Consider the following 16,682-nt stretch of genomic DNA (forward strand, 5'->3'; position numbering starts at 1 on the left):
TGAAAGTTTCTTGTTGGTGTCTCAGACTAAGGTCTCATATCCCAATTTTTTGCCTTCATTAATCAAAACAGCCTTCCACTGCCAGACAAGTTTACACAGCCACTATTGTCTCCTGCCTGAGTTGCCAGCTGAAGGCTCACACTTAAGTCACAGTTATGACTGTGGATACGTAAGTCCTGAAATGGACAGGATTGTTACTGGCAGAAGACATTGGTGGGAAAGGCTAAAATGCCTGTTATCTATATGATACATTACAATTTAAACATATATATATATATATAATTCTTCATTTTCACTAGCTATTAAGCTAGGATACTGCTAGCGAATTCTAAAAAGCAATTGAAGTGCAAATGTATTTGAGCAATCTGAATTGAGAGTGAATTAATTTTACCAATGCTTCATTGCAGATTACTGTTAATAAAAAAAACTGGGAGGTCTCTACCATCATCATACCACATATTAGGAAAGCCTATCGAGATGCCTTACAATCTCTGGTCCCCCAAATTGTCTCCATCTCTCACAAGTGTCCTTATTTGTGTCAGAAAGCAATAAGGCTTATTGAAATCTTTTAATCCTGAAGATGTTTGGGATATTAACACCTTTAATGCAGTCCTGCATGTGGCAACAAGGAAAGGCTAGTAGTCAGGCAACCAGTCGGTTCTCTTACTAGCTCACAGCTTACCCAGCTTTCTTTTGATAAACTGCTAACTACTGTTGATTAATTTATGCTAGAAAATATTACCCAGGTGAACCGCCCAGAAGGGGGGAGCTACCGTCCCAGGGTTACATTTATCCGTTATCGAACTGGCATGGCACGATACAACGTGGCGCTCCAGTTCTCCTGGAACCCACGGCAAGACTACAGGCAGCTTCTGCGCCGGGCACCTTACACGTGCCTGCCACGGTAACGGGACGGGGCCCCTGCAGCTCACCCACGCAGCTTGCGCTGCTGGGGCAGGACTTCGCTCTCGTGACTGGCACTCCCCGTGCTCGCTACTGGCAGTCGCGGCCGGAACCGCCCGTACAGCTGCGGCCTGGCTAACAGCACCGGTTCTGCACCGCGAGAGCTGACACGGCGGCACAGGGCAAGCCCAGCCGACACCGTTATTTCGCCCGCCAGGGACGGTTGCAACAAGAAGTGCGAAAGGCGACGCCGAGGCCGGAGGAGACCAGCTCAGGCCTGTTGCACGGCCAGGAAACGCGGGCCGCGACCGGACGGCTCCGGCAGCTGCTCGGGGCTGTACTCACGGCGGGGACCGGGACCGGGACCGACCTGCCACCGCCCGCCAGAAGCCTTCTCGCGCCTCCGCCGCCGCGTTTGAACGGCGCACCGCCCACTCCGGCTCCCCGGATTGGCGCCGCTGCCGTGGCCCGCCCCCCTTCGCTGCGCCCCTCGCAGGCGCGGCGGCCGTCACACGGCTCGGCGTCTGCGCGTCAGCTGCGGCTGTTCCGCCGGGGGAGCGGGGGTCGGGACGCCTTGGGGCGGGCCCCGGCCTCCCCGCGCCGGCGGGCGGGGTGGCGAGGATGAGGGGCGTAAAGCGGAGGACGAGGCGGTGGGAGGCGGTGGCGGCCATGCGTGCCGATAAGTCGCAGGTCCCCCCCCGCCGCGGCGCAACTGCAGGTGCTGTAGAGGCGCTGATGGTGGCTGTCCCGAGCGCGGCAGCACCGCTGGCCCCCGACCCCACCCCATGGGTTTAGTGCCTCTGGGGGTCTGTGGCCTTGAGATCCACGTCAGAAGGAACAAGCAAAAGGATTCAGAGGCTGGGCTGCCCGCTTGGGTATCCAAGCCGCGGCTCCTGTTACTTCTGGTAATTAATTATGAGCCACAGAAGGTTTTTGTTCGTTTGGTTTTTCTCCACCGGCTTCTGCAGCTCCTGCTGGAGGAGGCAGCTGGTGTAACTGCACAGTGTTGTACTGGAAACGCTTTGGGATGTCCTTTGTAGCAAATGAGGCAGCAAAGAAACGCCAAGTGCGGAGAATGTGGGTTGTTTGGGGGTTGGTTTTTTTAATTATTTGTTTCGTTTAGTTTTGGGGTTTTTTTATCCTACCCTAGAGGAAAACAAGACATGCAAAACATTTATCTTTAAAACACTTCTACCTGAAAAATTGCTCTGGAAAAAGCTGTAGTAGCTTCTGTTTTTTTCTAAAGCTTTGGTTTGGTTTACCACCACCACCAAGTTAAACTCAGAGCTGATAGCTAGAGACACCTCCATGGCTAAGACTTGGCTTAGAGCCGTGGTGAAGGCAATGCAGTAACACTGCAGGATACCTCTTGAGTTCCACCATTAGCTTGTAAACATACTTTCTATAAGTTCCTAAGAGCTGTGGTTTTAAAAAAGTTCTACGTGATGGTCTTTGAACCCTTTGTATCCACACACTGTAATATGGGCGAGTATATCTCAATAAATATCCCTTATTAATAGACATGTGTTTCTATGTATTACAGCCCTATATGCTGTTCTGCTTTCCTCTGCACATTGGCTTTTTGGCTTCCAGATCATTGCAGATGTGTTCTGACTCTTCCCCTGTCCTGCCCCACCCCCATCTCCATAGGGAAAGTTTCAGGCTCTTCTCATTAGCAAACTGCAGCTTGAGCCACCATATTTCAAGACTTGGCTCGGATCTTTGTCTGGACAGGCAAAATGGGGTCATTCATGTAAAGACCTTCTAAATGACTGACAGTTCTGCAAAACAAAACTCTTGGGGGGAGAAGGGGGTACTAAACACAAGAGGTGGACAGTCAGGTGGTAATCAGATCCACATGCTCAGTTTCTAAGGGTTATCTTGAGAGCTGGGGGTTTGGATTGGCATTTTGGATGGGAAGGGGGAATCCCTAAGAATAGACGTAGTGCTAATTGGATAGGCAGAGAGATAATGTGTGACAGAAGAACTGTAGGCCAAAAGGAAAGCAGCAGGCTGAAGCTGAACTGGCCAGTCAGCCTGTTCTTTCATGCCTGTTTATAAAACTAAAATAGAACTATCTGAGCCTTTGTAGTTGTAAACAGACTCTTGGAGGTGTGCATGTTTTCTTCATCTTCTTATGGTGCCTCTGTTGTTTCCATCCATTTCAACTTTGTTACCCAACAGAACAGCACATGCAAAGGAGGAACGGTAGATTGTTTGGAGATTGGCATCATGTACTTTTGAGTTGCATCTTCTTGTAGTCCAGTCAGCCAATAAGCCTTGATTTTGGGATAGGCCATAAGAAAGTATCACTAGATGTTTTTCCAATTTCATCCCCGAGAGCTAAGGAGTGATTTACCAAGTGGACATGATAAGACACATGCACTATAGAGGTGGGAAGTAAATACATTCTGAATTTTTGCCTCTGCAAAGGTACTAACAAAATACTAGCTTTCCATGCCCTTTGGCTGTTCACAGAGTCAACTAATATCCTGATCTGTAAAAGGCCTCATGAAAACAAGCACCGGTGGGATGTAGTTTGCATTTCACAGCTGAAGTTTGCAATTCATAGCTGAAAAGATAGAGGATGCATCACTTCCCTTCTTGGCTGTTCATTGCTCAGCCACTTGATCCATTTATCTGGTTGGTGAAAAGTGACAAGAGAAGACACACAGCCTGTACCTGGCTTGTAGATTGTGGCCTGTATTTCTCACTTCCTAAGGGACTACCAAACAAGTCTGCTTTTCCTTTTCACTATCTTCACCTTAGCCCAAATGACTTGGCTCAAGTCAGCTTTGTTCACTGTTTGCCCTTGCATAAATTCAGTTGTCATGACATCACAAACGTTACCTCTTTGCTCCATGGCAATGGCTGAACTTTGAGGAGGGAGGGGTCAGAGGTAGAGAAAACAAATCTTGAACTCCGGAGGGAGACTATGAGAGCTGGAAAAGTGTGCAGGGAGCTGAATACTTACACAGTCCAGCCTTGAGAGTGGAACTGGTAACTTCTTGCGTTGTGGTTGTTTACTTACGTGTTTTATCACTACCCAGTTGCTGTCCTGACTCACCAGCCTTCTCCCTGTCCATTGGAGCACAATGACTGAACATCCTGCTTGAATCAAGTGATGGAACAGCTTATATTGCTTATTACTCTCAACAGGGATTGTACCTTACTCTGTGGCAGGGTACTACCTCAGATGATTGTCATGGAACAGTACCCCAGAAGGATAAGAAAAGTCATTTGCACTAGTTTTACACCAACAGTACTGTTCAAATGTGTACAGCCCAAAGCACTGGATACTTTTAGACACTAGGCATCAGGCCACAAACCATTATCAATTACAGGTGATGCTAACCAAAGGTTTCTAGAGGTTGTGGCTGCTCTATCAGCAGTTGATACCATTTCACTGTTTAGCTAGACTGAAGGCCAAAAAGTTAAAAGATGTGTCCTGTGCTTGTACTGTGATTGTTCTTCACTTACTGTTTTTTTTTTCTTTTGATTTAGGTTAGATTATAGTTTAGACCCAAGAGCTTGTTTGACCCTGACAGCTTGAGTACAGAGGCAAAGAAAGGATTGTTGTTTTGTGAATGTGAAGAAGCAAACTTTCATCCACTTGCTTGGAAGCCTATTCTGTTGGGAATGGCAAGATATCTACCCACAGCTTTCTTCATCTAGGTTTGGCTCAACACCCAGAAGAGAAGTGAAAAACTGTCTTCTCAATGGAAGACGACAGTGAACCTGAGCAGCGCTCCTGGGCTCATCTACCTGATGTCTGTCTGACACATGTTTTCCATTGGTTAGACGACAGGGACAGATCTCAGGCTGCCTTGGTCTGTAAAAAATGGAGTTGGGCCATGTACTCAGGATCCCTCTGGAGAAGAAGAACCATCACATTCTATGGCCGACCATCAAGGGCACACACATTGGAGTTTCAAAGTGCACTGTGGTATGTCAAGAAATTTGGCAAGTATTTGGAGCACCTTGAGATCAAGTTATCGAATCCTTACAATACTGCCTTTACCCAAAAATTTCAAGTGACTATGAGAGGTCTTCTTTCACACCTGAGTAAGTGTAACAGTCGCCTAGTATCCCTGAGCATCAAGTACCTGGAATTAGACCGCTTGATATGGAAAAATGTGGTCAGGGCTCAGTTTATCAAGACCTTAGCTACCTTCCTGAAAAGAATGAGCAAACAGCTTGATTATCTCAACTTAAAAGGAGCAAGAGTAACCTTGGAAGAAGGCTGTGAGCTTCTGAATTCTCTGAGCTTCTTGACAAATAAAGGCTTTATATCTGAAATCAATATTGAGGATTTCTTCAGTCTCCACCTTCCTGTCTACAGCAGCACTTTGTTCCACCAAACTATGTCCAAGTTCCATAGCCTGGTCATCCTGACTTTCAATTATAACTGCATCTCTGATGAACTGCTGGACATCCTGCGGGAGCACAGCGCTCATTCCCTGTGCACCTTGAATATCAAATGTCATATCCATGACCCTCATGGGCAAGTGATCTGGGGAATGTCATGGGCAAACTTGGCCAAGAGAGCCCCAAAACTGAAAGTGAACTTCTTCTTTGAAAGAGTCATGAAGCACGATCACCTAGCCAGGATCCTGCTAGTGGAGATCCCAGTCAGGAGCATCAGTCTACGGAGCTGCTATTTCAATGACCCAGACTGGACAATGAGACCTACCCTCACCAACCTCCTCCCAGCCTACTGGCATGTTCTGCAGGTAAGAGAAACAGTAGTGACATCTTACTGCAGTATCACAAAGCTAAGTAATCATATAGGCCTTCTGCATAACAGCAGTCATCAATAGGAATTCCTGACCACTTCAGTTTTATGTTCAGAGGGTAGTTTTCATAAGTGAGCCATTCCAGTGCTGCAGCTATAGTCTAGTTCAGGTAATTATCCTTGTCCAGTTACAATCCCCATTATGCTAGTCTTCACTGTCAGGCTGATGTCAGGTTGCCCTCATAAAAAGCTAAAACACTCGAAATGCTGGTGGTTGTAATGTCAGCTGTGAGCAAAAAGAACCTTTCAGGCAGTAAAATGTCATTTTTGTAAGAAAGCTTTAGGCTTATTCTGGTTAGACACCTTCATGTTTAGTAACTGATAACTTTCTTATCCTTTCAGATTTTTCTGAACCCCACCCTTTTGCAGGGAAATCTGCATATGAGGAAAATAGTTTGTATACCTTGTTTGCTTACAGAGCTGCATCAACCTACACTGATGGGTTTGCTCCATTTTGGCAATGCACAAATGTCTTACAGCACGTGGAAATTAACTGATGCGCATATCAAAGCACTTTGGTGTCACCAAGGACGTGTCACCAAAGGTGTGCAACAGCTGATGTGTAAACGAGCATCAGGTCTTTGCATGCCTGAAGGAAGCACAAGGCCTTATACCTGATGGTTGCTGACAGCTTTCTTTAAGTTCTGTTGCATTGCAGAGTTTCCAATAAACACCAGAGATCTGTAAAGCTTTCTAGAAATTGTCTTTGGATCTACTCTTGTATCTGGGATAATTTCCAATATGTCAAATAAGATCATGGCATGAGCTGTGGGTGTAGCATCTTCTAATGGTAATAGAAGTTGTCTGTCCCTTAGGATGGTATGTAATTGTCCTGGTTTCGGACAGTAATGCACAGGACAGTAATACCAGGACAGTAATGCACAAGGGACACCCCCATCTTAACAGGAGTGTGGAGATTTCTGTACTGTTATAATACAAAACTGATTCTCTGCTAATGTCAAGGTACAAAATTTATCTGCTGACAGTCACTTCTGTTGGTAAAATTGGGAAACTTGTTTATTGAATTCTTGTTACTGTATTCACAAGTTCTGTTCAGTAGTACTAACAGTGTTCATTTTTTTCAAGAAATTAACACTCGAATTAAACAATGACCATGAGCTGCTGGATGACGAGCTGCTACAGCTCATCTTGTCATGCAAGAGGTTGTTATTTCTGAAAGTCTGGGCATTTCTAAGTGTCACCTTTATGGAGAGGCTGCTACAAAACCGTGCAGAAAGGAAATGCATTTTGACTACCATAAAGGTAAGACTTTGTGCTTCAAAACTCCCATTCCCTTCCTCTCTCCAGTACCCAGAGAAAGGTGAGGTCCCCCTGCCCATAGAAAGGTCACTTACGGAAATGTTAACGTAACTACCTTCCCTACATTATGTTTTAGCATTATAAGGAGCCTGAGAACCACTCACAGAAATGGGGCTTTCCAACCTACTTAGCCATGTACCAAATACTACAGAAGCTTAATAACAAGCCCCAACAATTCCACAAGTCCTTCCTAGACTGGGGTTCCCTCTGTTACCTCTAGTTCAAACTAGGGATTCTCAGTCACTTCCCAGGCCCAGTGCTTATGTCTGTGCTTAAATCGAGGCATATGGGTTGAATCCCACTAAACTGCAAAAAGGTATAAACACATCTCACTCTTTAGGGATGCTGTGTTGAACTGGGCCCAGACCACAACTGCAGCTGGTGTAAACCATGCTGTCATGCTACTTTGCGTCCTAGATTCTGAATTCAGTAGATCCTCCCAGATCTGTGGATGCATCAGTTCTGGGGGTAAAAGGAACCTTGCTCTTCCTAAAAATTCTTTGGCAGGAAATAATGTTTTCAGTCAGTTTGGAGTGAAAACAGAGTAAAACCTCAAGATTTTACTCAAAACCAAGGAATTTGGCTTATCTAGATTCCTCATTAGTCACAGAGGCTTCTTGTTGTCGCGAGCTTTAATGGGCTGAGCCTTCTATCTGAGAGACATGACTGTCATTCATGCATACAGGTCAGGATTTACACAGCCCGACAAGAGACCAGTGAGGAGGATCGGCTGTTATGCGATATTTACAGGAAGTTCAAATACCTGATTGACTCAGAGCTTAATTATTTTGTCATCACCTACCCAATGGTGTAAACCACGGGAAGAGAGAACAACACCCAGTGACATCAGCAAGCAATGAACTGATCCTTTGGAGGGCGTTAGTAAGGGATTTGAATCTTGACAGCAGTGCCTCTGAAAGGGAGATACCATTACAGCAAGAGAGAGGCAAGGGACAATTTTACACTCCATGTATTAAAATGTTGGACTTGGGAACCAGCCTCCTGTGTCTCCAGCATCATTTATTCTTGCCCTTGCTTTGTTTTTCCTCACCAGAACCAAAGTAAGCAGTGAGCCCTTTTCCATCCTTACAGGCTTCTCTAGTGAAAATAAGGCCCTCCTCTTTTTTCAGCACTTCTCATTGTAGAGCTTCAAACACCTTACCAATGAAGCCCATCTGGTTTCCATTTTGCAAATAGGGAAACTGAGACATGAGGTGAGGAAGTGATTAGCGCAAAGTCAGCCTTGGCTTGATCTTTGACTCAGATGCAGTCAGATGCACTATCCAGTGTATCACCAGTCCCTACCTCCTGTTAAGTTTGATATACACCCTGTGCCTAGTTCTTAACAGCAGATGTTAAGAACAAAACATACTATGGCTAGTTCTGAGAGTCACTCCTCCCACTTGCCCAGCTTTCCAACAAGTGACTTGTGAGGAGACTCTTGCTCTAGCTTCCACAACTTCTAGACCTTTCAATGGCAAAAGATACCATTAGTTGCACACAAGATAAATAACATGGAAGAAGGGACATTTCTTCTTATTCTGGAATTTTATTGCCAAGCGGGAGATTTCTTCAGGCGTTCTAGAGTATAGATAGCTGTGAAACAGGTAGCTGTAAGTACTAGGTCTGTTTTAATTACCTTGCACAACTAGAACCAGGACAGCATTGAGCCAAAACAATAAATCTAGAGGTTTGTCAATAAAATTTCAGCAGGAGCTGGCTCTTTGGAGCACATACAATCTCCCAGTATGATGGCTTCAGAAGCTGTTAATGTAAACAGACTCTCTCATTTGCATGCAGAGCACTTCATCAATGTACAAGGTATTCTCCTTGACCTGGATCTCCTCCTCCAAGGAAAGCTGTCGGCGGCTCAGACCTTTCAGCACTGTCTCAGCCTGTGCCAGTGTGCTCTTTAATCTAAAAGGGAGAATACAGGCAGACATTAGTTGAAAACACACGGATAGGTTTTTTTCATATGGGATAAGAATTCTGAGTGAAAAAAAAGATGGAAGGGGATTCACAGACAATATCCATGCAGCTTCCCTTAAAGTGTCCTGCCCTTAAGGGAAAAGTAATTCTCAACCTTTCAGGGAGAATAGCTGCGACCCAATGTTACTTTGACTCATTAAATTAACCCAGTAATCTATACCACAGATTTTCCGCTCTTTCATCATTTCCACTTGCCTTTGCATATTTTTTGTAATCTCTTGAACTTCACTAATCAGCCTGTATTGCACTGTGTCGTAACACAATTCCACATTGGGGCGATGGTTTCTTGCTTCCAAGCGGGTTTGAGCCACCTTAACAGGTCCTTCTTTATCAGCGATTGCTTTCTTTAAAGCTGCAATGTTCTTCTCCTGTGAGGCAGTCTCATCCATCACCTTAACAAATCCAACAGAAGGAAGTGCTGCACAGTCTCTTACAATGGGTGAAATCATAATGATCTTTAATAGTTATAGTAATAACAATCACAGTAACACTCATTCTGTTAAGATGTTATTCATCAGAGGATATTTTACAAAGGTCAGCCAGGATTATGATTCATTGGAAAGCAGGTATCACTGTTCTGAGTGAAACTGGAGATTTATGCTCAGCAATTAATTTTTACATTAACAGTTTTCATGTATCAAATTTTGAGCACATTGACCCTGATTTTATAAGTTATTAGGCTCTTATATCACAATTGTGAAAATTCTATAGGAGCCCCATGTAACTAAAAAAATCACAAGAGAAATCCTGACTTTACTGATGTCTACAGCAACACTTAAATTGAGTGAGTGATTCCAGAAATTAACCTCTGTAGTGGTGCACGCAGAGCTGAGAAAATAAAATCCAAGATGACTTGGGGGGGGGGGGGGGGGGGCAGGGAGGAAAATGTGGCAGGGGTTGCCAGTAGTGCAAAGGTAAAATTCTTAAAGCAAAGTAGTTCAAGCCACTGGATTGAGAAAACTGATAGATAACCCAAGCCCATTGTTTCCACTTTTTCGCTGACTGTCCCCTACCACTTACCATTGCAAGGAGTGTCTCTAGCTTGTGCTTGGCATCCTTGACTTCCTTCACCTTATTTCTAAACGCAACATTCACCATCTCACATTGCTTGCGCATGTCATTCCTTGTCTGTGAGAGGATGCCATCAATCAGTGCCCCCAGTGCCAAAGAATTGTTTCTCTGCTTGTCAGCCTTTTCAATATTTATGTTTGAGAAATCTATCCAGTCTTCAAGGCTAACAAAACTGAAAGAGAGTCAAAATAAAAGGTCATCAACTGGCAGCATCAGGCCCTCTGTGACTTCATAAATCTATAATTAGTCCACAAAACCAAGAACAAAGCAGTACTATTAACTGCATGTCCCAGTAAGTGCCAGTTGTGCTGGGAATTCTACAGATGATACAAAATAAAGACCCTCTCTGTCGCAAACATTTCAAGACGAAGTAGACACGGATAGGATGGAAACGAATTTGCTAAAGTCACAGAGCAACTTTGTTATAACTTTCCTTTCCCTGATAAAGGATTAAGTTGTTGTGGGGGAAACACAGATAATAACCAATATTTCTTAGAACACCTTTCATTAATTAAGCTGTTATTACTAATATAATTCAGCTGTTACTGTTAATAGCAGATAACTATTCCCACAAAACATTCACTTATTCTCTCACATAGTTTACCACCTATAAGACAGTCACCTCATAGTACAGTTGGGACGCCAACCCCCAACAGCATCCCTAGAATTAGAGGGTCATACTTGTGCACCAGTGGCTTGCAGGCAGGTGTTTGGAAAGTTCCTCAGAGGGTTCCTTGTTTCATTGGGTAGATATATAAAGCTGTAATTGTCATTTGCATATAGCAGCCAACACCATTCTGGTGTGGTCTGAGTTACACAACCTGTTGCTGATGCACGCTAACATGCTAGCAGCAAGAGCTGTCAGTCTCTTGGTGTTCCAAGTTTGTCAGTTCTCGCAGAGCCAATAGTGTTCTTGGAAGACTGTCTCACACACACTGCTTTCTCAGTGTGTTTCCTCTCTTCAGCCTGTTTTTCTGTGCTAGCTATTTCTCCATCTAAACCGTTCACACTAACTGACTCATACAGAAGGGGCACATTTGACAGGTTAATGACTGAGTCAGAAACTGACTCCACACCTCATGTGTCCCAGTCCAGTGTTCTCCCCACTAGGACACCCTGGGAGAGGAAAGGCAGTTAGATGAGTAAATCTATTCTGGGTTTAAACAATGTGTGAAATTTTTCCTTAGCTAACTGTGAGCCTCAAAAACTTGTAGTAAATGGCAGTTCACTGGGAACATGATTATTGTGGCTTATTTCACAGACATATTACACAGATACTAAAGTGATGGACAGAAGTATTGTGCTGGTTTTGGCTGGGGTAGAGTTAATTTTCTTCACAGTAGCTAGTACGGGGCTATATTTTGGATTTGTGCTGGAAACAGTGTTGATAACAGAGGGATGTTTTCCTTACTGCTGTGCAGCGCTCACACAGCGTCAAGACCTTTTCTGCTCCTCACCCCACCCCACCAGCGAGCAGGCTGGAGGTGCACAAGAAGCTGGGAGGGGACACAGCCGGGACAGCTGACCCCAACTGACCAAAGGGATATTCCACACCGTATGGCGTCATGCCCAGCATATAAAGCTGGGAGAAGAAGGAGGAAGGGGGGGGCGTTCAGAGTGATGGCGTTTGTCTTCTCAAGTCACCATTATGTGTGATGGAGCCCTGCTGTCCTGGGGGTGGCTGAACACCTGCCTGCCGATGGGAAAGAGTGAATGAATTCCTTGTTCTGATTTGCTTGCACATGGGGCTTTTGCTTTCCCTATTAAACTGTCTTTATCTCAACCCACAAGTTTTCTCACTTTTACCCGTCCGATTCTCTCCCCCATCCCGCTGGAGGGGAGTGAGCGAGCAGCTGCGTGGGGCTTAGTTGTCAGCTGGGGTTAAACCATGACAAGTATAAAAAACAATCTACACAGACAGATGATGGACAGATATAGTCTGTTTTACATAAAATTACTTTCATCTTGCTATTACTGGAACAGCTCATACTAGCTGTATAATTATCATATGTTCATTGAACTAAATAACCACTTACTCTCCTTCTATTTTCACTGCATTATCAGCATATCTGATATCAGGAGTGTTGTTTGTCAAGCTAGCACAGTAATCATCAATCATCAAAGCTGTGAACTTGTCCTTCAGATCCATTTCCAGGTTGTATTTTGCTGAACGGTTTAGTCTAGGAGGAGAAACAACCGGACTCTAAGCCGAAGTGTAGGCACTCACAGGTGTCCCTAACATGCATGCATACATACATTAGGTAATATAAATGCTGTTATGGAATTCTTCATGTATGAACTGTCAGTTGCAACGTCCCAAAATCTAGAGCATGAAGCTGCCTCCATATAAATTGATGGTACAATTCTCATTGGAATTAAAGGCACAGGACTGGATCATGAGAAGACCAGGGATCACGTGCAAGTACTTTGAATTCTAACAAACAGAACTTCTCACCATTACCGAGCGACTGGTATGAATTAGGACTGACTTCTTTGTAACTGTTTAGCACTGAAAGTAACTTTGGACCTGTGCTCAGCCTGACCCTACAACTTCTCAGGATTATGGCTGTCCTACTTTCCAGCTAATCAGTGTTCAGTTACGCTCTTTGCCTCTGCACCTGATTTGCTCATTGGTTTGTTCCAATGTACGTCCAAGCAAAGCAATAACCCCCTGGAGGACTTCAGCTTCCTTCACCAATTCCTGTTCCACTTCATCATGCACCAAGTCAATCCCAGCTCTCCTCTGCCTAAACAAAAAGAGGAAAAGCCATCAGCCACATTGTTAAAATGCCTGCAGCTAACAGAAGATGATGAAGCCCAGCTTTCCAAATTGAAGGCTTTTCCTTGCCACACAGGAAGTTTTTCCCTTATGGCCTTGGTTCCCCAGTGTTGCAACACCTAAATCAGACTGTGACTCCACTGCAAAGAGAGGCAGGTCCTTAGTTTATTATTTAAAAAAGGCAGGCAGCCTTTTTTATTATTCGTTAAAGGTTCGTTACCTAGATTTTTTTTCTCTCCCTGAATGGTTTTCTTCTTAATCATCTCACCTGTTCAGGAGACACTTTCGGGCAATGATGAGTGGCTCTTTGCAGCTCTCCAAAGATTTCTCCAGCCTAATCTTGAAAGTCAACAGTACCTCTGTCTCATGAACAATTTGTTCAAGTTTGTTTTCTAATTCTTGCTTCCAGAATTTTACTTCTTCCTGTCTCTGTTCTGCAGAATGAAAATTGCAAACAGGTATTAATACAAGCCCATCTTAGATGCCAGAGCACTGCGGGTCAGATCTTAGATAGGGCTAAAAATAGACTTATTCCATAGTGGAGTGCATGTAGTGCTGTAGGCTGATGTGTGGAGACAGTTTTGCAACCCTGTATCAGGAGGTTTGGTTGGAATAGCTTTCTATGTGTTCTGGAGAAGTAATTTATTTGTTATAAAATAAAGAACCTGCCTCAAAATATTTTTTAAAATATTTTTAATTTTTCCATGAGATCAGATAGCATGGCATTGACATATATTCCTATTCACTATCAACTAATTTTCTAAGAAGGCCATCTTAAACATATAGCTCAAATAACACATCTTGACACTGGCAGAACACATGGGATTACCTATTTTCTTGTTGACATCACTTTGGGTTTTCTGAGTTGTCTTTTCTGTTTCATCCAGCAGCCTCCGACTCTCTGCTATCATGCGCTCTGACCTGGATTTCTGAGACTCTGTACTGGCACACTGCATCTTGTTTGCAATGTCCCATTCTGAGGGATGAAACTTGGGTGGAGCTTGCAACAGTCTGGCCATTGTTTTTTGGAAAGTTTCTGGATATAACGCAGGTCCGTTCTTGGAACGTGGAACCTGAAAACAGGAATAGCGTTATATTTGGCTGCAGAAGCAAGAGGGGGAGAAGACAGGTCCATGAGGGTGAGAAAAATTCTTGCCCCTTTCACCTGCAAAATGACACAGGTATGAAAATAAAAGACTTCTTGCTCAAGGCTCCCCAAGAATTTGCTAAGGTGTGTGGGAGAGTTTGGAGTGGGAGAATGAAGAAACAGAAGAATTTGGGAATGGAAGCTAGGAGGAGAGAGAGTAAGAAAGAGGCTTGAAAGTGTAACTGAGAGGAAAAGATGGGCTGTCTGCAATAGGAGGGAGAAGAGAAGGGAAAGAAAAGGAGACCTGTGAGGAAGGATGGAATTACTAAATGGACAATCACAGAAAACTGAGAAAAAGTAAACAAATATAAAAGCTAAATAGTCTCCCACAGGTTGGAGAAATAAACACCTCTTAAGAATACGGCTGGAGAGGTGGATGAACTCAAGGTTGTAAAAAAGAAACGTAATAGTCGTTAGGGAAAAAAAAAAGCAATCAGGACGTGAAAAGCTGAAGGAGGAAATACATCAGGTAAATGAGGAAATGGAAAAGCCTAGGAAGGGCTGAAGCAGAACAAAGAACGAAGCATACTGGGGACACTGGTTTAACGTAGGGTGAAACCAATGCCCAAAAAATGTGCAAAATCACAGCAGTTTATCAATTTTCCTATTCTTGCACTATGCTCATCCAGTGTTCCTGAGACAACTCCTCACCCCAAATGCACACAGCTGCTCCTCAGCAACACACAGCTTTGCCCACACTCCAGCACAGGTACCCTTAAAACAATCCCCCTTCTCCCTCACACACCTCTTGGCTGGTACTGCTCCTAGCCCAGGCTGCTCCCAAGGTCAAACCCTGGCTAAAAGTGCCACGTCCTCAGTTCCCCTTCATCGGGGGGTTTGCTCCCAACTGTCTTCCAGCCTCAATCGCCACAGCAGCAGCACGTAGTTTCTTTTTAAATGTGCAACTAAATATTCCAGGAGGTGGCTCAGAACAGCATGGAAGGTAAACAAACCGGTTGCTATGGGAACAGCAACACTGCCTCTGGCAACCTCCTGCTATTGCACCAGGTGGAAGAAGCACAGCACACACAAGCCAGTGGCGCTTCCTTTCACCCACTCCCAGGTAAGATCTGTCTGTAAATAAAAACGTATTCTTTTACATTAATTGAGATAGTTCCCACAGCTTCAGACAGTAATTTTTGATCAATTTATTGCAGAAATGCATAAAGATTGTGAAAGCAAATTAAAGACGTGTTAAGTACCTAGCTATCTAAAATGTCAGTCATAAAATATCCTTAGTAGTATGCTCCATCTTTATGGCAACTAAATTCTTTCCTGGGACAAAAGAGATTGGGAGCCAGACAGAAGAAGAAGAAATGAAGGAGACAAAAGAGCATTACATCAGATGGTACAGTTATGCCCCCTCCATACAGCCCTGATGTAGTTTAGATCAGAGCAGGGTTTCTCAGAGTTCCCAACAAGGTTCAAGGAGATTGCAAAGTGATAAAGAAGCAAGTAGCATTGGTCAAGAGAAGTTGAGCTGGTCCAAGACGGAAAAGTGGGAAGCAACTGCAATTGTTGGTTGTAAATACAGTGCAGTGACAGCTAGCAAGCTGCTAATGATCTTACTTCAAACAGTAGCTAAATTCTCTCAGTGATCATTAAAACTGGTAACTACAGTGCCTCTCATGTCAGCTGCCGTGTAAACAGAAATCTGCACGTACTTGAGCAAAAAAGGGGTTTCAGCTGAAGAAATACTGTCTTACAGAAAAATGCAGGTATTTCAGAGTTAGCCAAAGAAAAATACAGGCTTCAGAAGACAGGGTTGACATTAGAACTGAAGCCATTAGCCTGAGAGGAGAAGGACCTAGAGATTCAAGAAGCAGCAGAGAATGGGGTGCAAGGCAAGCAAGGAACATGAACAATATATGCTAACTGATGCAGGAAAGCTGTGATCACAGACACTCAGAATGCTCCTGATCATGAGGCAAAGCAAAACTATGGCTAGGCTGAACACTGATCAGAATCAATTACATAGACCACTATGGACGCAGACCTATAAATCAATTTATATGGTACTGCACACATGAAGTCTGCAACTATTGGTACAAGAGCGCAATGCTTCTATGGGCTGTCCCTTGATTTGTACATTCTGGCTCCCCTTGGTCTAGGTATACTTCCCCCCCAAAATGAATATTTTTTTAACAGATTCTTAACATAACGTGCTAAAATGAGTTAGTTGAAAGCAGTAATTTTTGTCACATGAACAGCTGGAGCAGGAACTGGAGCCATTTCCGTAATAACTGAAAGATCTATGATCTGCAATGACTTAAGTAGATCTGAACTCAAAGCTAGTTTGAACAGAGGTTTACTTTGGCCAGCGTGAGTCACAGAATATGTATCAGGCTGCATATTAGTCATCTTCCACAAAATTTTATTATTTGTACTCTCAGTACATGTAGTACTGTACTGTTAGTACAGTACTAACATTCCAAGGCTTTTACAAATATGAGCAAATTAAAGAGGGATGACAAAAATGATTCTTAATAAACTGAAATGCTGAGATATCGGAACAGCGGTTGAGAACAATGAATGTCTTATGTTTCTGAAAACGTGCTCAGTCGCTTTGAAAGCTGAGGAATCCCCACGTGATGGTCCTCCAAGACATTGTGAGACCCGTGGGGCTTCATGCAGTTTTGTTCTGAAAACCCAGTATCTGATGCTGTCCTGACCAAACT

At 44.0% G+C, this 16,682-nt stretch overlaps 3 protein-coding genes across 8 annotated transcripts in view; 1 reads left to right on the plus strand and 2 right to left on the minus strand.

Moving 5' to 3' along the window:
- PIMREG (PICALM interacting mitotic regulator) overlaps positions 1 to 1,289 on the minus strand; it is a 7,303-nt gene extending 6,014 nt beyond the window's left edge. Inside the window, exon 1 of one of the 2 annotated variants that reach the window (XM_076354789.1) lies at positions 1,274 to 1,289. The gene's annotated coding sequence lies outside the window, so the exon portion shown is untranslated. The other variant, XM_076354788.1, reaches the window with a different exon arrangement.
- The window catches only part of FBXO39 (F-box protein 39), a 19,629-nt gene extending 7,478 nt beyond the window's left edge, over positions 1 to 12,151 (plus strand). The window contains exons 2-4 of one of the 3 annotated variants that reach the window (XM_076354782.1): positions 4,408 to 5,636; positions 6,785 to 6,961; positions 11,500 to 12,151. In XM_076354782.1, the coding sequence (XP_076210897.1) occupies positions 4,623 to 5,636; positions 6,785 to 6,961; positions 11,500 to 11,613 (1,305 nt within the window). In that variant the 5' untranslated portion in view covers positions 4,408 to 4,622 and the 3' untranslated portion in view covers positions 11,614 to 12,151. Of the gene's footprint in view, positions 1 to 4,407; positions 5,637 to 6,040; positions 6,362 to 6,784; positions 6,962 to 7,703; positions 8,018 to 11,499 lie in introns of those variants that run through there. The other 2 variants (XM_076354781.1, XM_076354783.1) reach the window with 2 other exon arrangements.
- TEKT1 (tektin 1) lies at positions 8,417 to 14,848 on the minus strand. 3 transcript variants are annotated; one of them, XM_076354784.1, is made up of 8 exons: positions 14,750 to 14,848; positions 13,687 to 13,930; positions 13,126 to 13,291; positions 12,697 to 12,825; positions 12,115 to 12,258; positions 10,028 to 10,250; positions 9,203 to 9,399; positions 8,417 to 8,935 (listed from the first exon to the last, which is right to left on the minus strand). In XM_076354784.1, the coding sequence occupies exons 2-8, from the start codon at positions 13,874 to 13,876 to the stop codon at positions 8,776 to 8,778; spliced, it is 1,209 nt and encodes a 402-aa protein (XP_076210899.1). In that variant the 5' UTR covers positions 13,877 to 13,930; positions 14,750 to 14,848; the 3' UTR covers positions 8,417 to 8,775. The 3 variants fall into 3 exon arrangements, with proteins under 3 accessions (XP_076210899.1, XP_076210900.1, XP_076210901.1); XM_076354785.1 differs by lacking the exon at positions 12,697 to 12,825; XM_076354786.1 differs by lacking the exon at positions 12,115 to 12,258.
- Between the last annotated feature and the right edge of the window lie 1,834 nt (positions 14,849 to 16,682).

Source organism: Aptenodytes patagonicus, chromosome 17 (genome assembly GCF_965638725.1).
Source record: "Aptenodytes patagonicus chromosome 17, bAptPat1.pri.cur, whole genome shotgun sequence".
In the NCBI taxonomy this organism is placed as follows: Eukaryota; Metazoa; Chordata; class Aves; order Sphenisciformes; family Spheniscidae; genus Aptenodytes; species Aptenodytes patagonicus.

Excerpts from the sequence above, each read along its gene's own strand:
- TEKT1 (XM_076354784.1), bottom strand. The coding sequence starts at position 13,876 with ATGGCCAGACTGTTGCAAGCTCCACCCAAGTTTCATCCCTCAGAATGG. Across the intron at positions 12,826-13,125 it reads CGAAAGTGTCTCCTGAACAG|GCAGAGGAGAGCTGGGATTG; the intron begins GTGAGATGATTA and ends CTTTTTGTTTAG. Across the intron at positions 10,251-12,114 it reads GCAGTGAAAATAGAAGGAGA|TTTTGTTAGCCTTGAAGACT; the intron begins GTAAGTGGTTAT and ends ACTCTCTTTCAG.